Genomic DNA, 21,045 nt, shown 5'->3' with positions numbered 1-21,045 from the left:
GTTTTAACAGGCCTATTCCTTAACCAGCATTTATCTGATCTAAGCACAAATGTTGTACCAGTATAACTATGTCTCTTTAGGGAGGGTGACCTTTTTTTACTGAAATAATTACACCCATACAATCTTGTAGTGTGGGTGCATATATGGGTGTATAAATATGCTTAGACCGTACAATGTATTCCTGAACAGGAAGGTGGGGGTTAGCTGTCATGATATAAGGCATTATACTTTGTATTGATCCTCTTCAATGGGTTTCTGACTTTTGGGTTTTAATCTGGCTAGCTCTGCAGGGAAGGATGCAACTGAGGTGACAAAAGCAAGGATACAAAGGAAGGAATTTAGGATACATGTCATAATTCTATGGCTGCATCACATCATGTCTTTCTGTAAAGAGGGAAACAAGTAGTGTGTAAAGTCTGAAATGGCCAGAAAAGGATTCTCTGATCTTCAAAATGTGACACATCCACCCTGATCATAGCTTTAGGCATCCTTGTGAGCAGTGTCCCTATGGAAGGCTGAGACCTATTCTGAAGGTTAAGGATGGTGCCTTGGAAGAGATACCATGTTGCCCTCTTCTGTTATAGTTGCCAAACTGTGAAGTGTTTCCCCTGGAGGCTTCCCTAGATATCCTAGCCCAGGGGTTCTCAAATTTCATTGCACAGTGACCTCGTTCTGACAACAAAATTACTACATGACCCTGGGTAGGAGAGAGGGGCCGGAGCCCGAGCCCCACCTCTCCAGGTTGGGGTGGAGCCTGTCCTTCAGCTTCAGCCCTGGGTCCCAGCAAGTTTAATGCTGGCCCTAGCGACCCCATTAAAATGGGATCCCGACCCATAGTTGGAGAACTGCTGTCCTAGCCTGATAAAAACACATGCCAGGCCAATGCTGTTCTGTTTGCTGGCTGAAATGGGTACGTTTGGGAAAACTATGTGCCTCTTGTTACTGTTGCCAGGATTACTGACTGAAGTCTACAACACCATGTTCCCAAGTGACGCGCACATCGCTCATTGGCACTGACGTAAATCAGGCTCTTCCAGGTAGGCAGGATGGCCTGAGCCTGCTTTTGCTATTTAGTGTGTCAGATTTCAGACGCACTTGTCTGTCTGTAAAATCAGAGCTGTGTTTTGGTGCCCAGAGAATGTGTAGGTGTGGCAAGCAATCTGTTTATGAATGGGAGAAGGAAAATGTATTTCTTTCTTGCCTCAGAGCAAGTAGCAGATGGAATTTTGGTTTTTTAGGGAAGCTCCCGTTAGCCTTCTAACGGGAGGAAAGATGGTGGTGGGGGAATCTCAGAGTTCACCACCTATATCACTGTTACTTAGAAATAGGCTTTGGATCTTTGAGCCTTCCCTCCCCATGCTGCTTCACGCTCTGAAGATCAATGAGAGGTGACTATTAAAGGTGTTGGAAAGCAAGAAGTAAGTTGCCTTGCCAAAAAGCAAAGGGAGGAAGGGGGTAGTCTTATGGTAAAGACCCAGGGCTGAAGGTCAGAAGCTGAGAGACCTATTTCTGGCTCCACGAGTGATATTTTATTTGGCAATGAGCAAGTCACTCAAACCAACATTTTCAAGAGTTATGGCTGATTTATTTTGGGGTACCTCAATTTTTGGTGGCACAACAGAAGTGGAAGCCATGAGTGTCCTGCACTTCTGAAAATGAGGCCTACAGGTATGGAGTCTCGAGTTTGGTATCCAGAAGCAGCGTGATACTCTTGAAAATATTAACATTTAATTTCCGATCCTTTGTCACTTGTGAAATAGGGACAATGCTATTTCCCTACTGAATTCACTGTTGTTTAAATTGCATTGAGATTCATAGATGCAAACTGCTGTAAAAGCTGTTGTAGTATTTGGATGAATTTAGTAAGCCATGCAATTGCAGGTGAGATTTTAAAAACAAACCCATAGACGAATGTGGGGTGACAAGAATCTGCTGGTCAGAAAATAGAACAATGTAGACTTGCAGACACAAGTCTAGGTTTAAGCCCTACTGTGGGAGGTAAATAGCTATATTACCTTTCTCACCCGACTGTCCTCTCCACATGCATCTGTCTTCTAAACCCACAAGGCACCTGTTGCACTAGTTTTCTGCTGTTCTACCTGGGCTGTTCCTTAATCATTCCTCTTGCACTTTTATAATTATGAAATTTAAGCTCATGAACAATGTGAGAATCATCAGCTTGTCATCTTTTTCATTTTCCCTCTAGGTTACTGAAGCTGGGAAATCTATCCGAGGTAACAACACAAGTGTAGCGATAGCAGGCATCCACTTGACTTTTCAAATTCAGTTCAGGGTTCTGTGTGTACTGCTGTCATGATCACATAGCATATACAATGTAATCTGCAGTATGTGGTCTTTAAATCTGTGCTAACAGGCAATCTGTGGTATGGCATATCTGTCTATGGCACTCTAGAAATACTTAATCTCCTTCAGTGTTTAGGCACTCTTGTACACTGTTCCACTAGTCTAATCCTGTCACCAGAGAGTTAAATGGAAACTGACTTCTATCTTGAGACTTCATAGTGAGGCGCTTGTATTGAATTAGTGAGATGACCACCTCCTGCTAATGTAATACAAGCTTTTTATTCTTACTGTTTTGAACCAGCAGTGGGAGAGGCTGTCCTAGTGCAGTGGCAATTTCCCAGTGCTCTGCCCTGTACTGTGTGCAGTAGATTCAATATCCATTTAGATGTTGCTTGGCAAAAAGTGAGTGCCATCAGAACTGGGATCTTCCTCCTTAACTGCTTGGATTTGGAGAGAGATGCATATTACAATATGGCACTTTGAGCATGGTCTCTGGCTAGACCTTTATCAAGTGCAACTCTGGAGGAGTCCATAGGAGTTGTATGTGTACAGGCAGCAGGATGAGGTTGAAGTCAGGTTTTTCTCTGCAGTCCGACAGGTGTGAACAAATTGGTGTATTGTAACTTTAGATGCCCATCTCTTAATCACACAACCTTCCTGGGTGCTGAATAACACACTCATTTCTTTCTGTAGTGTTTAGACTAGCAGCCCAATTTCTGCATGTCCCTATTTGTTCAGGTAGAAACAAAGGCGAATTGGAGAACTTGTGTCTCTCAAAAGCTCCCTCCCATCTTGCATCCTAGACGTGATTTTTTTCAGTGTATCACCATTCAAAGTGTCTTTACTTGCACTTGAGTGTTAAATGACTGAAATAAGGAAGCTGCGTACATTTTCATACAGCTTTGTACTATTAGTTTATTATTTGTAATGTAGCGCTCAGGAGCCACAATCATGGCCCGGGACCCCCACAGTTTAGGTGCTGTACGAACACAGAACAAAAAGACAGCCCTGCCCCAAACAAGCTTACCGTTGACATGTCCATGAAGAGATGACAGATGGATATGGATTGATTGATGGGGAAGTACCAACAAACAGTGAGCCCGTATTAGCCAGTAGGATAGGCTGTGGTCTCAGCACACCAGCAGCACCACCTTTATCAAGATTTTTGTAAGCAAAGGAAAGTTTTTAAGGAGGGATTTGAAGGACAACAATGAATGGCTTTGTGGATGTTTATGGAGAGCTCCTCCCTATGTGAAGGGCAGCATGGAATAAAAGTACAAAGATGCTTGTTTGAAAATTTAACAAGTGGGCAGTGAAGACTGGTCTCTTAAGCTGATCACGGGTGGGAGCTGACTTTTTGATACTGAACGAGAGAGAGATAGTGTGGGGATAGGCCGTGGAGGACATTGAAAGTGAAGAAGCTTATGTTTGATACACAGCTTAATCCCAAGGAGTGATGGAAAATGTTTCTTTAAGGCCAGGGATCTTTCTAAGTTAAAACAATGAAGACTAACCGTGATAAAAGTGAGAGTACATTATGGGAGTTGTAGTCCTGATGGAACTGGGTCTGCAAACTGTGTCAGGACAGGCAAGAAGCTTGGTGTTTCACCATCCCCAGCATGAAAGGGAACCCAATTATTTCCCCCCACGTACATCCTGCAGGGAGCCATGGTCTTTTCCTTCTGCTTTAATGGGACTTCATACAGTTTTGTAAACAAGCCTATCTAAGGCATGTTCAGCTAGTAGAGTTGCTGCTTGGCTTCAAGAACAGTGCTGCTAATTCTGCATTGCCAACTCTTGTGACTTTTTTAATGTGAGTCTTGAGATGTTTGGTGTGGTTTCATAAGACTCCAGCTCTTGGGATCAAGTAACTACCTGAGAATCTAGCCCTTATAGTTGCAGTGAAAAACTTGAGAACGTGATCAGAGTGTATCCAAAAAGGCTCAGAAACCAAAAGGGGAAATAAAAAGAACCTTGATTTTTTTTTTTTATCATGACCTTGCAGACTCATTCATTATTTTTGAACACTTGATTGGCAATGCTGTAATCTGCAGCACTTGAATCTGAGTGGCAATGAACTAATAGCATTTGTTAAAACTAGGCACAGTAACATCTCTGCACTCCTGTCCTGACATGTCATTGTTATTCCGACTTGAGCTTTTCCTGAGCAGAGAGCCAATTGTGCTGAGCTGTATAGTGGTTTTGACTGCGGTTCAGTGAGGCCTCATTAGAGCAAGCAACTAGGAATTAAGGACTGCTGAGTTTTATTCCATTGATTTAGTGTAACCCTAGGCATGTCACTAACTTTTCTCTGCCTCAGTTTCTCCTCCGTTGATAGGGGAATAATCACCTACCAAATGTTTATAAAGTGAATTCATTTCCTTGGATGAAAATGTCAAAACTACAAAATTTGTTTTTATTACTTACTGTCTAAACAAATGTCCACAGAGGAGTGGAATCTGACTATCAATATCACTTCACTTGTGACCTTTCAGGATTTAATTGGAAACAAGAACAGTGAAGAGCCAAGCTAAAGTGTTCGACCTTGGTAAATACATCATGTTGTGATTTTTCACTGGCAACCCCAGACTGATGCTGTTAACCTGATTTGGAATACTTAGCAGCTGTGGTTTTACCCCATGTTCCTTCTTCCCCTTCTGAAGAAAGTAAATGCCATGAACCTGACTGTTCTGTTGTATCTTCCTGTTAATTTGACTTTATTTCAGGTGATTGTAAGTTTCATGCCTTAGGAGTTCAGTTAACACTGTAAGTTGCTCCCGTTGGTCAAGCCTCTTTACAGCCAGCCCCTCATTGAACTGACTCTTCTATCTTGCAGTGAGCACAAAGATTCCTCGGAGAAGAAACACAAAGAGAAAGAGAAAACCAAACACAAAGATGGCAGCTCAGAGAAACACAAAGACAAACACAAAGATAGAGACAAGGAGAAACGAAAGGAAGAAAAGGTAGGTAGTTCTTGAATGTGGGTGGGAAGGTGCAGTTGTGCTTTAACTGTTACACTACATGAAGACACAAGAACTGCTTCTAGTTTTTAGTTATCTAATAGTGGAAACTAACCCCAAATTAAGTTTGAGACTTAAAGCTCAATATCTTGTAAGCCACAGACTCTAGGGGCCATATCCTCAACTGGTGTAAATGGACACAGTGGAGCTTTGCCTAATTACACCACTAAGGATCTTGCTCTACATCTTTCCTATTGTAATTCCACTCTGAACTCAGTGTCAGGTTTAGATTCATAATAGTCAAAGGTCAATTTAGATTAAGTTCATCCTATGCAACAACAGGCTGCAGTTTCCCAGTATAAGATGTAGCAGGTATTGTACTGATAACTACACTTGACCTTTCCAACTGACACTAATGGAAGGCCAGCATGTAGCTGATCACAAAGATGTAGGCATCCTGGGTGTGCTCAGTCAGTGCTAAAAGGACTAAGTTACAAGTAGTACTAGCACTTGTTTCCTGCTGCACGTTCTCTGTCCCCTTTTCTCTTTCAGAGCAAATCTTCTGGTGATGTAAAAATAAAGAAGGAAAAGGAAAATGGTTTCTCCAGGTAAGAAAGTGAGTCTGGGGTCTGTAATCTGATGTAGCAGTTTGTCATGATTTTTGCTTTGTTTCCCAATCCTCAAATTATTATGGCCCCTCCCACCCAGTTTGTGGAGGCAGGCGCTCTGATATTTCTGTGACATCTTTCCTCCATATAAAGAGCTCCCATCTCAAGCAAATGGATGCACTTTTGGGTAATTGGCTGACTTCCCAGAAGTCAGTGATGGGAAAAGACCTGTCAGGACATCTGGTGTGTTCTATGCATGCAGGATTGTTCCCTACCGTGGATTCTTGAATGCTTTCATCCAGTGATCTGGAAACTAGGTTCTGCCCAGGGCAGAGCAGACTCCTCGAAATGGTGTGAAGTGGGGGCTAGAAGAAATCCGTACCCCACTGTGAAGTTGGTGTCGTGGCAAGCATTTGACTCACTATGCATTTTGTCTTCTGGAGTTGGGGTTGATAATGCTACACCCCCAGGTACTTGCTTATCTGAAAGCAAGATCGAGGGACTAGGATTTCAAACCCTAGTTTGTAAAGAAATAGGCCACTTGTTAACATTTAAAAAAAAAAATTCAGAAAATTTGTCACTTATTCTACTCTACATATTGACTTCCTAATCCTTAAAGAACCATCTAGACTTCATGAATATTGAATTGTACCAATCACCACTAGATTTACGTGTAGTTCATTTACTTGTGAATTTTTAATAGAAGTGCCATTTATTTCTTAACATCTGACAAACAATAAAGATTTCCTTGTTCACTCCTTTAAATCCAGCTCTCAGATCATGAATCTGGGTCCTGTGACTTTGTGTTTTTCAGTTGGGGGTGCCTGACCATCTGCTGTGTATTGAAATAGATCTGCTGCCTTGGAAGCAGTTTATATCTAGGGCTGGAAACCTCGATCAGCTGTGTGCCCGCCCCTCCCCCCCCCCCTTTTTTTTTTTTTGTGTGCCTGTTTTTTAATTTTATGCACTACTGAGAATTCATCCCCATCTCACCTTGGTCTGAAGTGGAATTGTGTCAGGGAGGGTCATGAGAAGGAGCCTGCCTGTGTTCTACCTGATTAGAATCATATGCTTATTTTGAATGTCCCTTCTTGATACAGGAGCCTTTCAGTTTCAGTTCTCAAGTAGCAATATTTGAACATGCAGACTCTGCATTTAACACTTTTTTCTGACTTGGTAGAGGAAAGAGAAATGCCCTTCTCCAAGCACCTTTCGGAACTACTATCTTGGAAATGTAAAGCGTAATTATCATAAGCCAGTGGCAATTGCCATAATTGCCTAATACAGCACATGGTACCTTTTTGTTAACTCTTTCTGATGGAACATGCTGCCTACTGAGGTTATGGAAGCTCTTTCACTTGAGGTTTTCAAAAGGAGACTGGATAGCCATTTGTCTTGGATGGTTTAGACCAGGGGCGAGCAAACTTCTTGGTCTGAGGGCTGCATCGGGTTTCATAAATTGTATGGAGGGCTGGTTAGGGGAGGGGTCGTGGCCCGGCCCCCACCTCCTATCTGCCCCCCCGACTCCTGCCCCATCTACACACCCCCACTTCCTGTCCCCTGACCGCCCCCAGACCCCTGCCGCCCCATCCAACCCCTCCTCTCATTCCTGACTGCCCGCCCCATCCAACCACCACCCCTTCTCCCTGTCCCCTGACTGCCCCCTGCCGCCCCATCCAACCCCCCCTCCTTCCTGACTGCCCCTCGGGACCCCTGCCCCCATTCAACCCCCTGTTCCTCCCCCGACCCACAGCCCTGACCACCACCCCGAACTCCCCTGCCCTCTATCCAACCCCCACTTCTCCCTGCCCCTTTACCACGCTGCCTGGAGCACTGGTGGCTGGCGGTGCTATAACCATGCCACCCAGCTGGAGCTGGGCCGGGCCATGCTGCCACCACCACGCAGCACAGAGACCGGGTCAGGCCGGGCTCTGCAGCTGCGCTGCCCCAGGAGCTCACAGCCCCGCCGCCCAGAGCATTGCGCCGGCGGTGGAGCGAGCTGAGGCTGCAGGGGAGGGAGGGACAGCAGGGGAGGGGCCAGAGACTAGCCTCCCGGGCCAGGAGCTCGGGGGCCGGGCAGGACGGTCCCACGGGCCAGATGTGGCCCTTGGGCCATAGTTTGCCCACCTCTGGTTTAGACACAACAAATCCTGCATCTTGGCAGGGGGTTAGACTAGATGACCCTTGTGGTCCCTTTTAACACTATGATTCTAGTCAGACAATTGAGCACCGTCATGGTTTCACCGAATGTGTGTTTTAGGCCTGGTCTACCCTAAAAAGTTAGGTTGACCCAGCTATGTTGCTCAGGGGTGTGAAAAATCCACACTCCTGAGTACTGTAGTTAAGCTGACTTAATCCCTGGTGTAGATAGCACTGGGTGGATGGAAGAATTCTTCCATTAATCTAGCTGCCACCTCTCAGGGAGGTGGATTACCTACTCTGATGGGAGAACCCCTCCCGTCGGCAAAGGTAGTGTCTACACTAAAGCGCTCAGCAGCGCAGCTGCAACTGTGCCACTGTCCTATTTCAAGTGCAAACAAACCCTTAGCTGGGAACACTTGGCCCTCTCATACTAACGGAATTGGCTCAGCACAGGTTCCAACTGCAGCACTCTGTGTAACCAGTGCATCGTTACCTCCTCATGCCAGTTCAAGACTTTTCCCAGACTCTCACTGTTGGTGACCCAAAACAGGCTAATAGGGAAGTAATTTATATTTCTCCCACTGAAATGTTCCATTGTCAAGCTCACTAGAAGTAAGTCACCTTCCAAAAAATCTAAACTACCCAAAATAAGATTTGGAGGATGGTGGGAAGCATTATGGCCTGGGCTACATCTTGGCGAGCTAGATGTGTGTTCTCAGGAACAATGTGATACCCTGTTTATTCCAATTTTGCATTGTCTGTCTCAAACTTCATTTCCTATTGTTGCCAAGTGCTTGGAGATGTTTCTGCATTAAGATTCCTTATATAAAGCAGACAACATTTTAATAATAGTGATGATGATAAAAAGCCACAGACCTCTACCTCCAGGAAGAATAAATTGTACAGGGTAAACGAATACCTTTTTTTCCCCTATGGTGATACTTTTCAAATGTCTGGAAGCTTAGGTCTTGGTTATAAGTAATGCCATAAAAATGGCTCCTCGTAACAGCACATATCTGTTCTCTGTCTTCTGAGTTACATCTGCCAGCACCACAGAACCTATACAGCTGTGAAAGAGCAAACTGGCCTGTTCTGCCTCCTCAACACAATTGCCAGCTAAATTAAGATTCCAGAATGTCTCTTTCTGAGGGTGATGTACAGTGCAGACTGCTACTTGATTTCTCTTTTCCCATTCCACCCAATAACAAAATCTGAGTGTTGACTTGGAAACTGAGCTAATTTGATACAGAAATCATTTGAGGGAACATGAATAGGAATGCTCAAGATGTCGCTCTTCGAGTTGCTTACCTGACTAGAATTGCATTTAGGGTGGTGATTCAGAAATCATTAGATTTCTGATTCTTTTTGTAGCTTATTTGTTTTATAAAGATAAGTTAAATGCTTTTTACAAAAGCAAAGACTGAAATTTAAAAACAAGTTAATTAAAAGGACAATCTCTTTTAAAATAATGTCTTAAAATTATTTCTGCTGCTAGCATCATGGCACATTAAGACTGAAAATGTTACGCCTAATTTAATATTTATGCTGTCTATTTGAGAGTTGGGGGGAAGCATGCACATGTTGCGTTCTTGCAGCTTAGATATTGAAAATAGACTAATTAGTGTAACTTTTTGTTGATCATCTGTTTCATATCTAGTTCTCACAAATTTAGCGTAATGCTGCAAGGTTCCATTTGCAAATGCTGTTTTTAAAATCAAACTGTTTTCTTTTGAGATACTATTTTTAACAAAGACTCTGGACTTCTGTTACTTGATGATGTCCCTGTTTCGCAGCATAAATGCATAGACTTCAATAGTTTTCAAACAATACATTTGTAAATTTTTGGAAGCTGCACTCTGTTTACCTAAAATACAAGCCTCAGAGTAACCTAGAACCCCGACCTTAACACGTAAAATATTGCTGCATTCCTTGCATTGCTTTAGGCCTTTTGGATAGTGTCCGCAATTGTGGGAGAAATTGCATAGTCCCAGACAACGTAAGGGGTGTAGCTCCCTACACTGGTGCAGGTGCTAGGAGAAATACAGGAACTTTGCACTCCCAAGACCAGCCGGCAGTGTCTCTTTACAGTTCACTTCTTACATTGAATCGGTTCTGTTTTCAAAAAACTATTTGACCCAGTGTTCTGTATTTAAACAAACAATCCTCTGCCTTTTTCCTTAGTCCGCCGCGTATTAAAGCTGAACCTGATGAGGATGGCTATTATGCATCTCCCAAGGAGGACTCCAAACCCCTAAAGAGACCTCGGGAGGAGGACGAGTAAGTAACTTGTGTACTGCGCCTGTGTGAAGAGAGTGGTTTAGAGGGGTTTTGGGCCTTTCAGAATTAACAAGTTGGATGTGGGACTGGGGATCTGGGTCCAGATTTTTTTATTGGAAGATACATTTGCTATGCTTAAGATCTACGAATGATTTAGGTGTATTTCTAGTATGGTACCCATGCTGCTCTTTTGAAAAAGTATCTTTCGGTGCACTCTGTCTCTAGGAGGAAAAGGCGCTGTTAAGCGTTGCAAAACTAATGAATACAAAATCAGAAGGCAGGCAGAGAAAAGGGACATGGGTATTAAGAATGTAAAACATAAATCTGAGTAAGAGGGGCATAACCGTTCACTAAGTGGCTGCAGTAATTTCTGCTGTGCGGTGAAATGACTGCACAGGAGAAAAAAAGCTTTGTCAGCCCTAATTTTGCCTGCGCTGCTTGGCATGGATTCCCCTTTAAAAGGGTCTAAATATGTTGTGAGTTATCCCAATGATTTAATCAAAATGCACACGTAAGACCTACAGGCCATGTGAAGTCCCACAGTAAAATGGGCTTTTTGCAAAGCACAGCTGTATCTTAATGTGACCCTCTGAGTAAATCACTGCCATTGCTTATCACTACTAGTGAGTTAAGGAACACAGTCATGCTTTCATACTTAGTAAATGACCATTACCACAGTCCCATTTTTCTTCTGTTACTGCATAGTATTTGTCAATTTCCAAAAGAGAGATGGATGTGACGTTAGAAGTTTTCTTCTGTATAGTCAGCCACTGCCTTCTGCTTGACGAGTTTTAGTGACCTTCCAATCCAGTGTCGGTTATGGAAGGATTATGACCTCACTAACACTATCGTGGCATTGTCGAACTAACTAGTACGCAAGAAGTGAGCTGATTGGAGTGATGTGACATCTGGATTGTTAGCAGTGACAAGGAAAAATGAGTGAGATGGGCTTTTTCCCCCCAAAAAAATCTCTTGTAAAGTGTTCCAGTCTTTATCTAGCATTCTTCTCACTGGGTGGCCACTAATGCCTGTGAATTGGCTCCTTATCTTGGAAAACCCATGCACTTGGAGTTAGTGAAGTTCGCTAAATCTTTGCACATTCAGAGGATTGTTCACATCGGTTTCAGATTTGTAAAGATCATTTTAGGGGTCTGTTGGCTGTATGGTGTGGGGCAGAGCTTCTGAATCCATTCCAGCAAAAAAGTGCTCTTCTTTCTTTAGGGGACCCCACTGTACATTTCGGAGGATGGGGAGAATGAGCATGGGTGTCCATCCCAGAGGTGTTTGTGAATTTGCACATGTAGCCTTCATGCTTATATGTAAGTGCATACCAGGAAACGAAGTGTTGTGGGGTGTTTTTTTTTGTTAACTGGTCTGTGTCTCTTACAGTGAAGATTATAAACCCAAAAAAATCAAAACAGAAGATATCAAGAAATCAAAGAAGAGGAAACAGGAGGAGGAAGAGGTAAATTGTGAGACAAAAGTTATAATTTCTTGATTTAAGAACGGAGTGCTTGTGGTATCTTGTAGAACAATGAAAGCTAATCTGTCTGATGCCCTGTTAGCCCAAATAGAAATTTAAAGGAGTGTTTCTACCCTTGAAATAAACTGGTGATTTTTAAGACTCATTCAAGAAGATAACTTTCTAAGGCCATGTCTACACTGTGGGAGACTATGCCGGTATAATCCTGTAGTGTGCATACAGCCTAGAGTGACGTAAGGGGGTTTTCCATTGCTGTAGGAGCTTCACCTCCCAGAGCAACGGTAGCTAGGTCAACAGAAGTATTCTTCCATTGACCTATCTCTGTCTTCCCGGGGATTATGTTGGCATAGCAATGGTGCCCCTGGGGGCTAGATTTTTTTCACACCCCTGAACACCACAGCCATGTTGACTTAAATTGTAAGTGTAGATCAGATCTAATGCTCCCAGACTAATCCACATAGCACACCCCTCCTTCTGTACAGATGCATTTATCAATGGAAAAAGGAACTTTATTAACTTTTGGTATTGGCACAGATGATGTGATGCAGCTCAAAGGCAAAGAAGTTAGTCTAGGGTTTAGCTATAACAGTGTCAACGCAGCTGCCAAGTGCTTTTTAAAAGTCATTATAGATCAGCCCTGAGGTCCTGTTCTGTTTGGAAAGGAAATCGAAGCTACTAAGATGACAAGAGATTTCAGCTACTTGGAGGGCAGGAACAGTGCTCCAGGATCCTAGTCTGCTGGCAAAGGGATGCTGGTGAAATGTATTTTGCGAGCAGTCCCAATTGGTGTGCTTATCTCTTTAAGGCTTAATCTACACTTAAAAGCTATGCTGAAATAGCTGTACCAGCAGAAAAAACCCTAGTGTAGATGCAACTATGGCAGCAGAAAAGTGCTTTGAGCTGGTAGGGTTTATACCGGTTTGGTGTGCAAAATAAGCTATGTCAGCAGAATCACTCTTTTATGCCAGTATAACTATGTATACACTAGGGCTTTCGCCAGCACAGAAATGTCAGAAAAATTCACAGCCCTATCCGACATAGTTATACCTGTAAATTTTCTGGTGTAGACCTGGTCTAAGTAAGAGTCTTTCTATTTTAAAAATATCTTGTTGAATAAAACATAGCTGTGTTCTAATAATCCTTCTGCCTTTCCTCCTCGTCCTCCCTTTGTAGGACAACAAATCCAAGAAAACTAAGAGCAAAGATAAGAGAGCCCCTGAAGGAGACAACAAGAAAAAGAAGCAGAAGAAAGAGGAAGAGCAAAAGTGGAAATGGTAATATCTCTGTGATAAATTAACCTTTTGTCATTCTTTGCTTACCCTCAACTCATTATATCGTGCTCTGACTAGAGATTAAATAAACAGGGACCTGCAGATCCACTAGCTTTTACTGTTGTTAGCACATCATATCAAGGTTTGTGTTCTGAATATGTGGTTTAGTTTCCAAACATTTTTAAAATCTCATTTCAGAATACTCATTCTTTACATTTAAAAAAAAAAATCAGAAATTTGAGTTCTAAAATATTCATTTTTCAGCTTTTCTGAGCTGCCTTAAAATGAACTAGTTTCCTGCCTATCCTGGAGCAAGTGATCCAGAAGCTGATGGATCCATTCTCTTCCCTGCTGTAAAATAGAGGCTACCCAGAGTGATCAGACACTGCGAGTTTCCGCCATCATGAGGCAATATGAAAGCTCCTTGGTTTATTGACGATTTAGGTTTTTTTGTTATGTGCAGGTATATTAATTGGAGACTAAGCACTGTATCACTTCAAAGGCAAACTTGATCCTGGGACCTCCTTAAATTAGAAGCATACCGTTGAAATAATTTTGGCTTTCACCCCCGATTATCACAGTCTGATCTCAGCTGTGCAACCGTCTCCCTTCACAAAAGGGATCTTGCCTAAAGAACACATGAATGAAAGCTGATCAGAAAACACATTCTATTTGAGTTTTTAAAAGCATTTAAGATTTAATCTGTCCAATCTGGGAAGCATTTGAATGGGAAGCATTTTTTCCCTTGTGCAGAATCCAAAAAGTAACGTAACTGGTGTGACTGAAGTTCAGCTTTCACTGAATTGGCATTTAAAAATATAGATCTACAAATAAATGAGGATTCTCCAGTTTGAGTGCAAGAATGCTCTGGCCCTGGGGTATGAGATGCACCTGTGTCACTCTCCCCTTGAAGAACTTGTCAGCTCGATGACTCAGCGGATGAATTTTTCTTTACGAGTGGTTTTGTACTGGCATCTCTAATACAATCCAGTGTTGTCCTCCAGAGTATGTGTAGGGTAATGAATATTCATGTATTCGAGGACTGGCCCTCATCACTCCCTACAGTTTAATACAGCTTGGCTTCAAATGCAAATATTTTTCCAGACTCCTGTCATCTCAGCACTTTGTTTGTTTGTAAGACCTTTGAGTGACTCAACTTAGGAGCTTCCTTCTACCTCTTCCCTTTGGGGGTTATTCTGTTGTTTTAGTAGGCCTCCTTGTTGGGAAACCCCTCTTAGTATTCACCTTGCATTCCTCAGTTTCACCCCATCATGCCTTGCATCTCCCTAAAATAACTCCTCTTCCTCGTAGTGTTTACAGCCTTCATATATTTGACTCCAATTGTCATGATTTCAAATGCAACCCTGACCACCAAATGTCCTTGTATGTTTAGGTTTTACTCTTTCATCCTACATCTGTCATTTCAGCCCCTCCATAACATCCTGGTGCTCTTCTCTGAATTCCCTCCTAGCTTCCTGATCTCTTTCTGGTGCTCTGGCTTTCATCTATTTCAGTTTTATTGTAACCATTAGTACATAAAGAATTGGTGATCCAGAAAAGGTCTCTTGCCCTAACAAGCCTCTCTTTTGGCTTTATCTCAAGCAAACCTTCCTGTTTTTTGTCTCTGTATCCTAATATTTAGTTTCCCCCTTTTATATCATAGTCGGTATCATCGGCAAGCCTTTATTGGAAGGCCACAGAACTTTCTCCTTGCCTGTCTTGGCAGCATAAGTCAAAGTTAGCTGTGTCAGAGCTCTGCAAATTGTGCTGACTGCTGAGCGAAACTGTATTTGAGTGCAAAACCCGGCAGTTAGTAACAATGTCCTTCTGCTGGTGTTCGCTTAGTCCATCTGCAGCTTTTTATAGCAGGTCTTTTCTGAAAGGGGTTTCATCTCCATCTTGTAGCGCTCCAGCCTCATCTCTTCAAGGGATTTTATTTGTTCCATACCAGTCAGTTTTCTGAAGATCTGAATTCTTTGTGGTGTTTTCTCTAGTGCTTTCCTTCTTGAGCATCTTAATCCTCGTGATGATGGCAATGGCATCACCATTTTACAGCCAGGGAAACTGAGGCACAGAGGTGAAATGACTTGCCCAAGGTCACTCAGTTGGTTAGTGGCAGAGCTGCAAATAGAACCCAGCATGGAACGGTCTATTCCAAGGCACAGCCACTTTGCAGTCAGCTCAACTTCCGAACCGGAAGAGTGCCCCCACAAAACAATGAATCTAATCTCAACATCACTAGAGAATAGGGCGGCTTCAGAGATACAAAATCTCTACAAGGGAATGTCAGGAGAGTGTTGGTGAGGGGCTAGTGAGGCAAACAAACATTAAAAGGAATAGTAGCAAATCTATCCTGAAGTATTGCAACAATAACAGCTAGGACTCCGTTACAGATTCCATGACTTTCCACGATCTCCGTAATTTCTGCAGGGGCCAGTTTGGCTCACCCCAGGGCTGCCCTAGCAGCTGGCTCCGGGGCCAGCCATACCAGCCGCTGCTGGAGCAGCCCCGGGGACAGCCACACTGGCCACTGCTCTGGCAGCCCAGGCAGCAGTCCCCAGGCAGCCGGCCACAGCGGCCATGGTCCCCTCTAAGATTTAATCACAGGTACAGGTCTCGGGCCGTGAATATTTGTTTATTGCTCGTGACCTGTCCATGACTTTACTAAAAATACCTGTGACTAAATCGTAGCCTTAATAATGCAGATGATCTCCTTCCCTCTTCACCACCACATAGCCACTATGCAGGAGTCAACTTTTTCTCTGTGCTGGAGTGGACTTTTGAGTGATGGAAACTTCAGGTTAGAAATCGCCTACTACTCCAGGTTCGGATCTCAAAGTGGTCAGCTCAGCCTTTGTTCATTGGCTATGTCTCCACTGCATAGCAATGCAGACTACATGGGGTGTGAATTGCAGTGCTCACCAAAGTGCTGCATTGTAACTGCCCCATGTGGAGACTGCTGGCTTGAACTAAGAGGTACCTAGTTCACATTAACATAGCCCTAGAGGGCTAAGTTGGCATGAACTAAAATTTACCTTTTAGTTCATGCCACCAGCGTACACGAGCAAGGTCATGAAAGGAAGCCCTTAGTTTGTCGGTGTCTTTACTCTGAGGTTTATAACAACTGAGGTTCTGTCTGCTCTGCTTGGACACTGAGGAGCTCACTGCACATCTTGTAAAGGTAATGATGGGTCCAGGTTCTTTGACCAAAACCAGTATCTTCTTATCATAGCAATGTGCTATGTCCCAGTTGATTCCTGGTCTCTCTGGCTGTGACTGCATTTCAGCAGTGCCTATATGCAGATCAGTTAATAAGCACTTTGGGCTCCTTCAGAGAGAAGCCTTATTATATATTTATATGGTACCTGTCTCTTATACAGTGATCCTGTTATCTAATTAGGGCTGCAGCAACCAGCACTTATTTGTGCACAACATTTCCTGCGTTGCTGCCAGTACATGTATGTCTTCTCCCAGCTGATGACTCACTCCAGCGTGAAACTTGCTAGGAGGCTGGGGATACAGGAATCAGGAGCAGCATGGAGAAACCTGGCATTTTTTGTCCAACAAGTTGGCTGGGTGATTAAGAGATCGAATGCTGTGACAGGATAATAGTGTCCCCCTGCTGCATAAATGCTAAGATGAAATAGATTATTTTCTCAGCAGGAGATCCTGTGCCAGTGGTGTGTAACAATTACTTTATTGCCACTATAACAAAAGATCAGTGCAGATGTATGGAAGGAGTGTGGTGTGATGGTTTGAGCAAAAGACTGGGAAGCCAGGACTTGGGGCTCTTCAATTTGTTATTGGATATGTCATTGATTGACACCAGAAAAGTCTCTAAACCTTTCTGCCTCAGTTTCGCCAGCTGGAAAATAGTAATACTTACCTCAGGGTTATTATGGGACCTAATTAATTATTGCAATAGGAGCCTTAGGGCACCTTTGTCCTTATCTTTTGTTTTGTGCTTGCCTTAGAGAACGTGTTCTCTTTATTATGCAAAAAAAAAAAGGGGGCAATGAACTCTAGCTGACAGAGAGGATTAATTAATTAATATTTTTTCTCCAAACACCTGGGTTTGCTTAGGTCACAAGTGAAAATCAGTTTCTCTTTATCATCTCTATCCTGAATGGGACATCTGTCCACATCAGAAAGTGATCGCATAATTTGCCGCTGTTGTCCATCTCTGTTCTGGAGAGATCTTGGACTGGAAGTTAGATGAGGGCTTTGTTAAACTGACAGTCTGCTGTAAAGAAGCCTGTACTATACCTGGCATTCAGTCCTTTACGTTCTTAAGTACACATGCATGCATTTGTTTGGTGAAGAACGTAATTGGCTAGCCTCATCCCTGCTGCAACTCAGTTGAATATAACTCTGGCATAACAGCAGTGTGAATTTGGCCCAGAACATTAATTTGTATCTGGAGCCTGTTCCATGCTTTTCAAAAAGATGGCAGTTGGTGTTCTAGGTTTTGCTTGTGTACTGCTCATTGTGAACTCTGAAGTGCAATGCAGTGATTGCTTACTGTTTTTATATGCCACCCTTCCCATGTAGACACGGAAATGATAGCTGGAGGGTGAGTTTGTATCAGTTTGTTGGTCTGTTTTTAAAGGTGGGAGGAAGAGCGCTACCCTGAAGGCATTAAATGGAAATTCCTAGAGCACAAAGGTCCTGTGTTTGCTCCGCCATATGAACCCCTGCCTGAAAATGTCAAGTTCTACTATGATGGTAAGTTGTTAAGGGTTCACACTTACTGGGATAGAAGGTGGCATTCTTAATAGGAGGGGAGGGTTCTCTTGTGAAGTGGTGGGGTGAGGTGGTGGTCCAGTCTAATTATTTGCTGTATAAGCAAATTCCAGGGATCATAAAAAGAGGAATAAACTTTATAGAAACAAGGAAACCTCTGTTAGAATCTATTTGGATTGAAATAAGCAGTTGCATTTATTCTCCCTGTGGTCACAAGGGTACACGTCACAGCTCACTTAGCGTGTGATAATGCTTTACACCATAAGTGTCAATGTCTGACCAATGCACCATGTACTAGTAGTTATTTTTCATCATTGCTGGTCTTCCTTGGGCCCTCGTCCTTCTCATTCGATGTTAGGGTCTCTTTTTATATATAGCTTTCTATACCGAGTTATTAATTTTTCCCATAACACCTGCTTGAAGTGATCAGATTAACAGGCAGAACTTATTTTAATATAAATGATGATTTGGTTCCTGCAGGTATGATCACATTAAATGGAGGATCATATTAACCAGGGATTGGATTAAGTGAAAGGTACTTGAGTGGATGAAAATTGAATTTTTCACTCTAAAGGGGCATCTGTCTGTGAAATTGCTTCAGAAGCAGTGGGATGTTCCCATGAAACATTGTGGAAGTTTTAAACTTAGAAGTTGTGAGATTCTTTTTTATCAATAGCATGTTCAAACAAATGTCCAAGCCACCCCAAAGACCATCTCTAAGAAAAGGCGGTGTCGAATTCACCCACAAGCTATTGTGAGAGATCTGCTCAGCATTCTACTGTCTGTGCTCAGGAGGCCTTGTCCAATTCAGAGATTACCCCAGAATAACTTCTAGACTTCAGTACTCCACACTTGGTCAACCGCTTGCCAGCCTCCTCTGAGTAGAGGAGTCCATCCCGTGACCAGTCCTGCTTTTGCAGCAGAATGCCCGCGTCCATCTGACAGGGTGTCCATAATTACTGCGGTGCTATTGCTAGAGCTCCCAGTCTCTTGCATCACCAGACTCCTGTAAAGGAGCTGTGGATACCAAAGTAGCCTGTTAGTTGCTCTTGTTTTTTAAGCGGAGTTACTAACATTCAGGGCTCTTGATAAATTCCATAGTACTGAAGTAATAGTCCCATCACAGGACGACTGCTCAAGTCTTTGAAAGAAGGGAAAGTGAGGGATGAAATTCAGTCCAAGCAAGTTTCTGCAGTTCTGCTTACAAAATAACAACTAAGGCCAGTGGTTACTCTGTGCCAACTGTAGGCAACTTTTGAGCCATTTTAATGGCATTAAACCCCCAAAACATCTTACCAGCTTATCACTTGCACCTTTTTCAACTGGTTTAGCAGCTTTATCCCTTTTTTCTTTGCAACCCTCAGTTTTGCTGCTTCCTGCTAGAAGTACACAAACAATGTATGTTTATGTTACAATTAAACTAACAGCAATCCTGTTGGTATCTTAGTTTCTAGTGTGATGTATTCAATCATCTTTGGCCTAAGTGAGCCTTCCTTTGCTATATTTTGTTGACTTAAGTTCTTTAGACTGGGCAGATAGTTTCCCTCACTTTAATTTTTGCATATAATGTAAATTTTTCACTTGGTGAATCAAGAGGACTACATTTTACTTTCCCAGTAGTTTATTAAACCGTTAACAGTAGCAGTTCTGGCATTGACTTTTGTGAGGTAAAAGAGTCAATTAAAAAACCACTGATGCGGACTCTTCAACAAGCTATTGGGATTTAAAATATTCCTCACTATTAGCTGTATCCATGAGATGCATGCAAAATATTTCTCTGAGTGTGCTGGAGCATAATGTGATGTCAAGAATGAGATCTGGGACTGAAGAGGCATGCTCAGTAGAAAAGGTAGACCTTGAATGTGCAGCTCTGATGCAGCAATTTCTTCTCCCTCGCTCTCAAAAGATCTCTTCTTCACAGTGATTTCACTTTGAGGAAAGGCTCTATTGCGATCCTGCAACCAAGCTGAACTATGATGTCACCGATCACTGAAAGAACTAAATGTGATTATATTTTGAGTCTGAGGAGTTGGAGACATTGGAGTGTGTTCCCATGATACCTGAATCTCTCATTCCATTGGTTGGTGGAGTTCGCACATACTTACCTTCCTGTGGGAGGGGAGAAGAGTGTTTTGGCACCACTTACTACCATATTTGTGGGTGTCACTGGTGTGTGCTTTGGCAGAGATTTGCCTCTGTTCCTGGCTAGAAATAGTTGCTTATTCGTAGACAGCAAGTTGACATGTTTTAAACTGTGTGTGTGAGGGGAATAGGAAAGCTAAATGATTCTTTGTCTCCTGGTTTAGTAAAGATGAGAGGCAGAAGATGGAATTGAATAAAAGCCAATATGGCTCCCTTGTCTCCTTCACTTTGTGCACCAGCATCACTACTCTCAGCAGGGATATATATGTGTACCTCTGGTCATGGTGACTCTTGATTAATGGTTTGCTGCAGGAGTTGTTTTTCCTTCCTACTCTATATATCTTACATGCCTATCGGACATCAGATTGGTTGATAGTTAATTTTTTTATTTTATTTTTTTAATATTTAGATTCCAGGGGAAATTTCCTGATCATATTGTAACTATTTTAATGCAAGTCAAATTTTAGGCCTCAATAGTCTGATCATTCTTCTCTACTCCCTTTGCATCCCATACTTAGTGTCAGGGGACACTAGTTTGTGGTGCCATATGGCACACTGAACAAAACCTCACTGAAATACAAGGGCAAACCATATACTTGGCTAATCTGGCTGTGTATTGTACGTCCATAGAGGTCCACCATTGAGTGGAAGGGTTTCTGGATCTCTTGAAACATCAAGGTGCAAAAAGCAGAATGGTTTAGGGGCTGAACATCTTCAGCTGACTTGTAGTTTTATTTTTTTAACCTCCTCTCTCATAGGTAAAGTAATGAAGCTGAGTCCCAAAGCAGAAGAAGTTGCTACATTCTTTGCAAAAATGCTTGATCATGAGTACACTACAAAGGATATCTTCAGGAAAAACTTTTTTAAAGACTGGCGAAAGGTACGGATCCCTGGACTGGGATGACAGCCTACATGGCCATTTTCTCCTGAGTGTTAGAGAGAGAGAATGGGGCTACTCTGACTCAGTGCACAAAATGCTAGTGCAAGGCAGAGAGCAACGGGCTGCCTCAGATGTTAGCATTGAAAGTTCCTGTTTATGCTGTAGTTTTCTAGGAAGGGCCTCCTGGTAAACATTTCTTAAATGAACAAGGGTGGACCTTTTGCAAGTCATACTT

At 42.8% G+C, this 21,045-nt stretch overlaps 1 protein-coding gene across 1 annotated transcript in view; it reads left to right on the top strand.

The window, feature by feature from the left end:
* TOP1 (DNA topoisomerase I) overlaps positions 1-21,045 on the top strand; it is an 80,965-nt gene that overhangs the window by 42,916 nt on the left and 17,004 nt on the right. Inside the window, exons 4-10 of the mRNA XM_065414250.1 lie at positions 5,141-5,267; positions 5,817-5,872; positions 10,196-10,291; positions 11,681-11,756; positions 12,948-13,048; positions 17,655-17,770; positions 20,689-20,810. Coding sequence (XP_065270322.1) covers positions 5,141-5,267; positions 5,817-5,872; positions 10,196-10,291; positions 11,681-11,756; positions 12,948-13,048; positions 17,655-17,770; positions 20,689-20,810 — 694 coding nt within the window. The remainder of the gene's footprint in view (positions 1-5,140; positions 5,268-5,816; positions 5,873-10,195; positions 10,292-11,680; positions 11,757-12,947; positions 13,049-17,654; positions 17,771-20,688; positions 20,811-21,045) is intronic.

Source organism: Emys orbicularis, chromosome 12 (genome assembly GCF_028017835.1).
Source record: "Emys orbicularis isolate rEmyOrb1 chromosome 12, rEmyOrb1.hap1, whole genome shotgun sequence".
NCBI lineage: Eukaryota > Metazoa > Chordata > Testudines > Emydidae > Emys > Emys orbicularis.
This window is presented reverse-complemented; position numbering and strand designations above follow the sequence as displayed.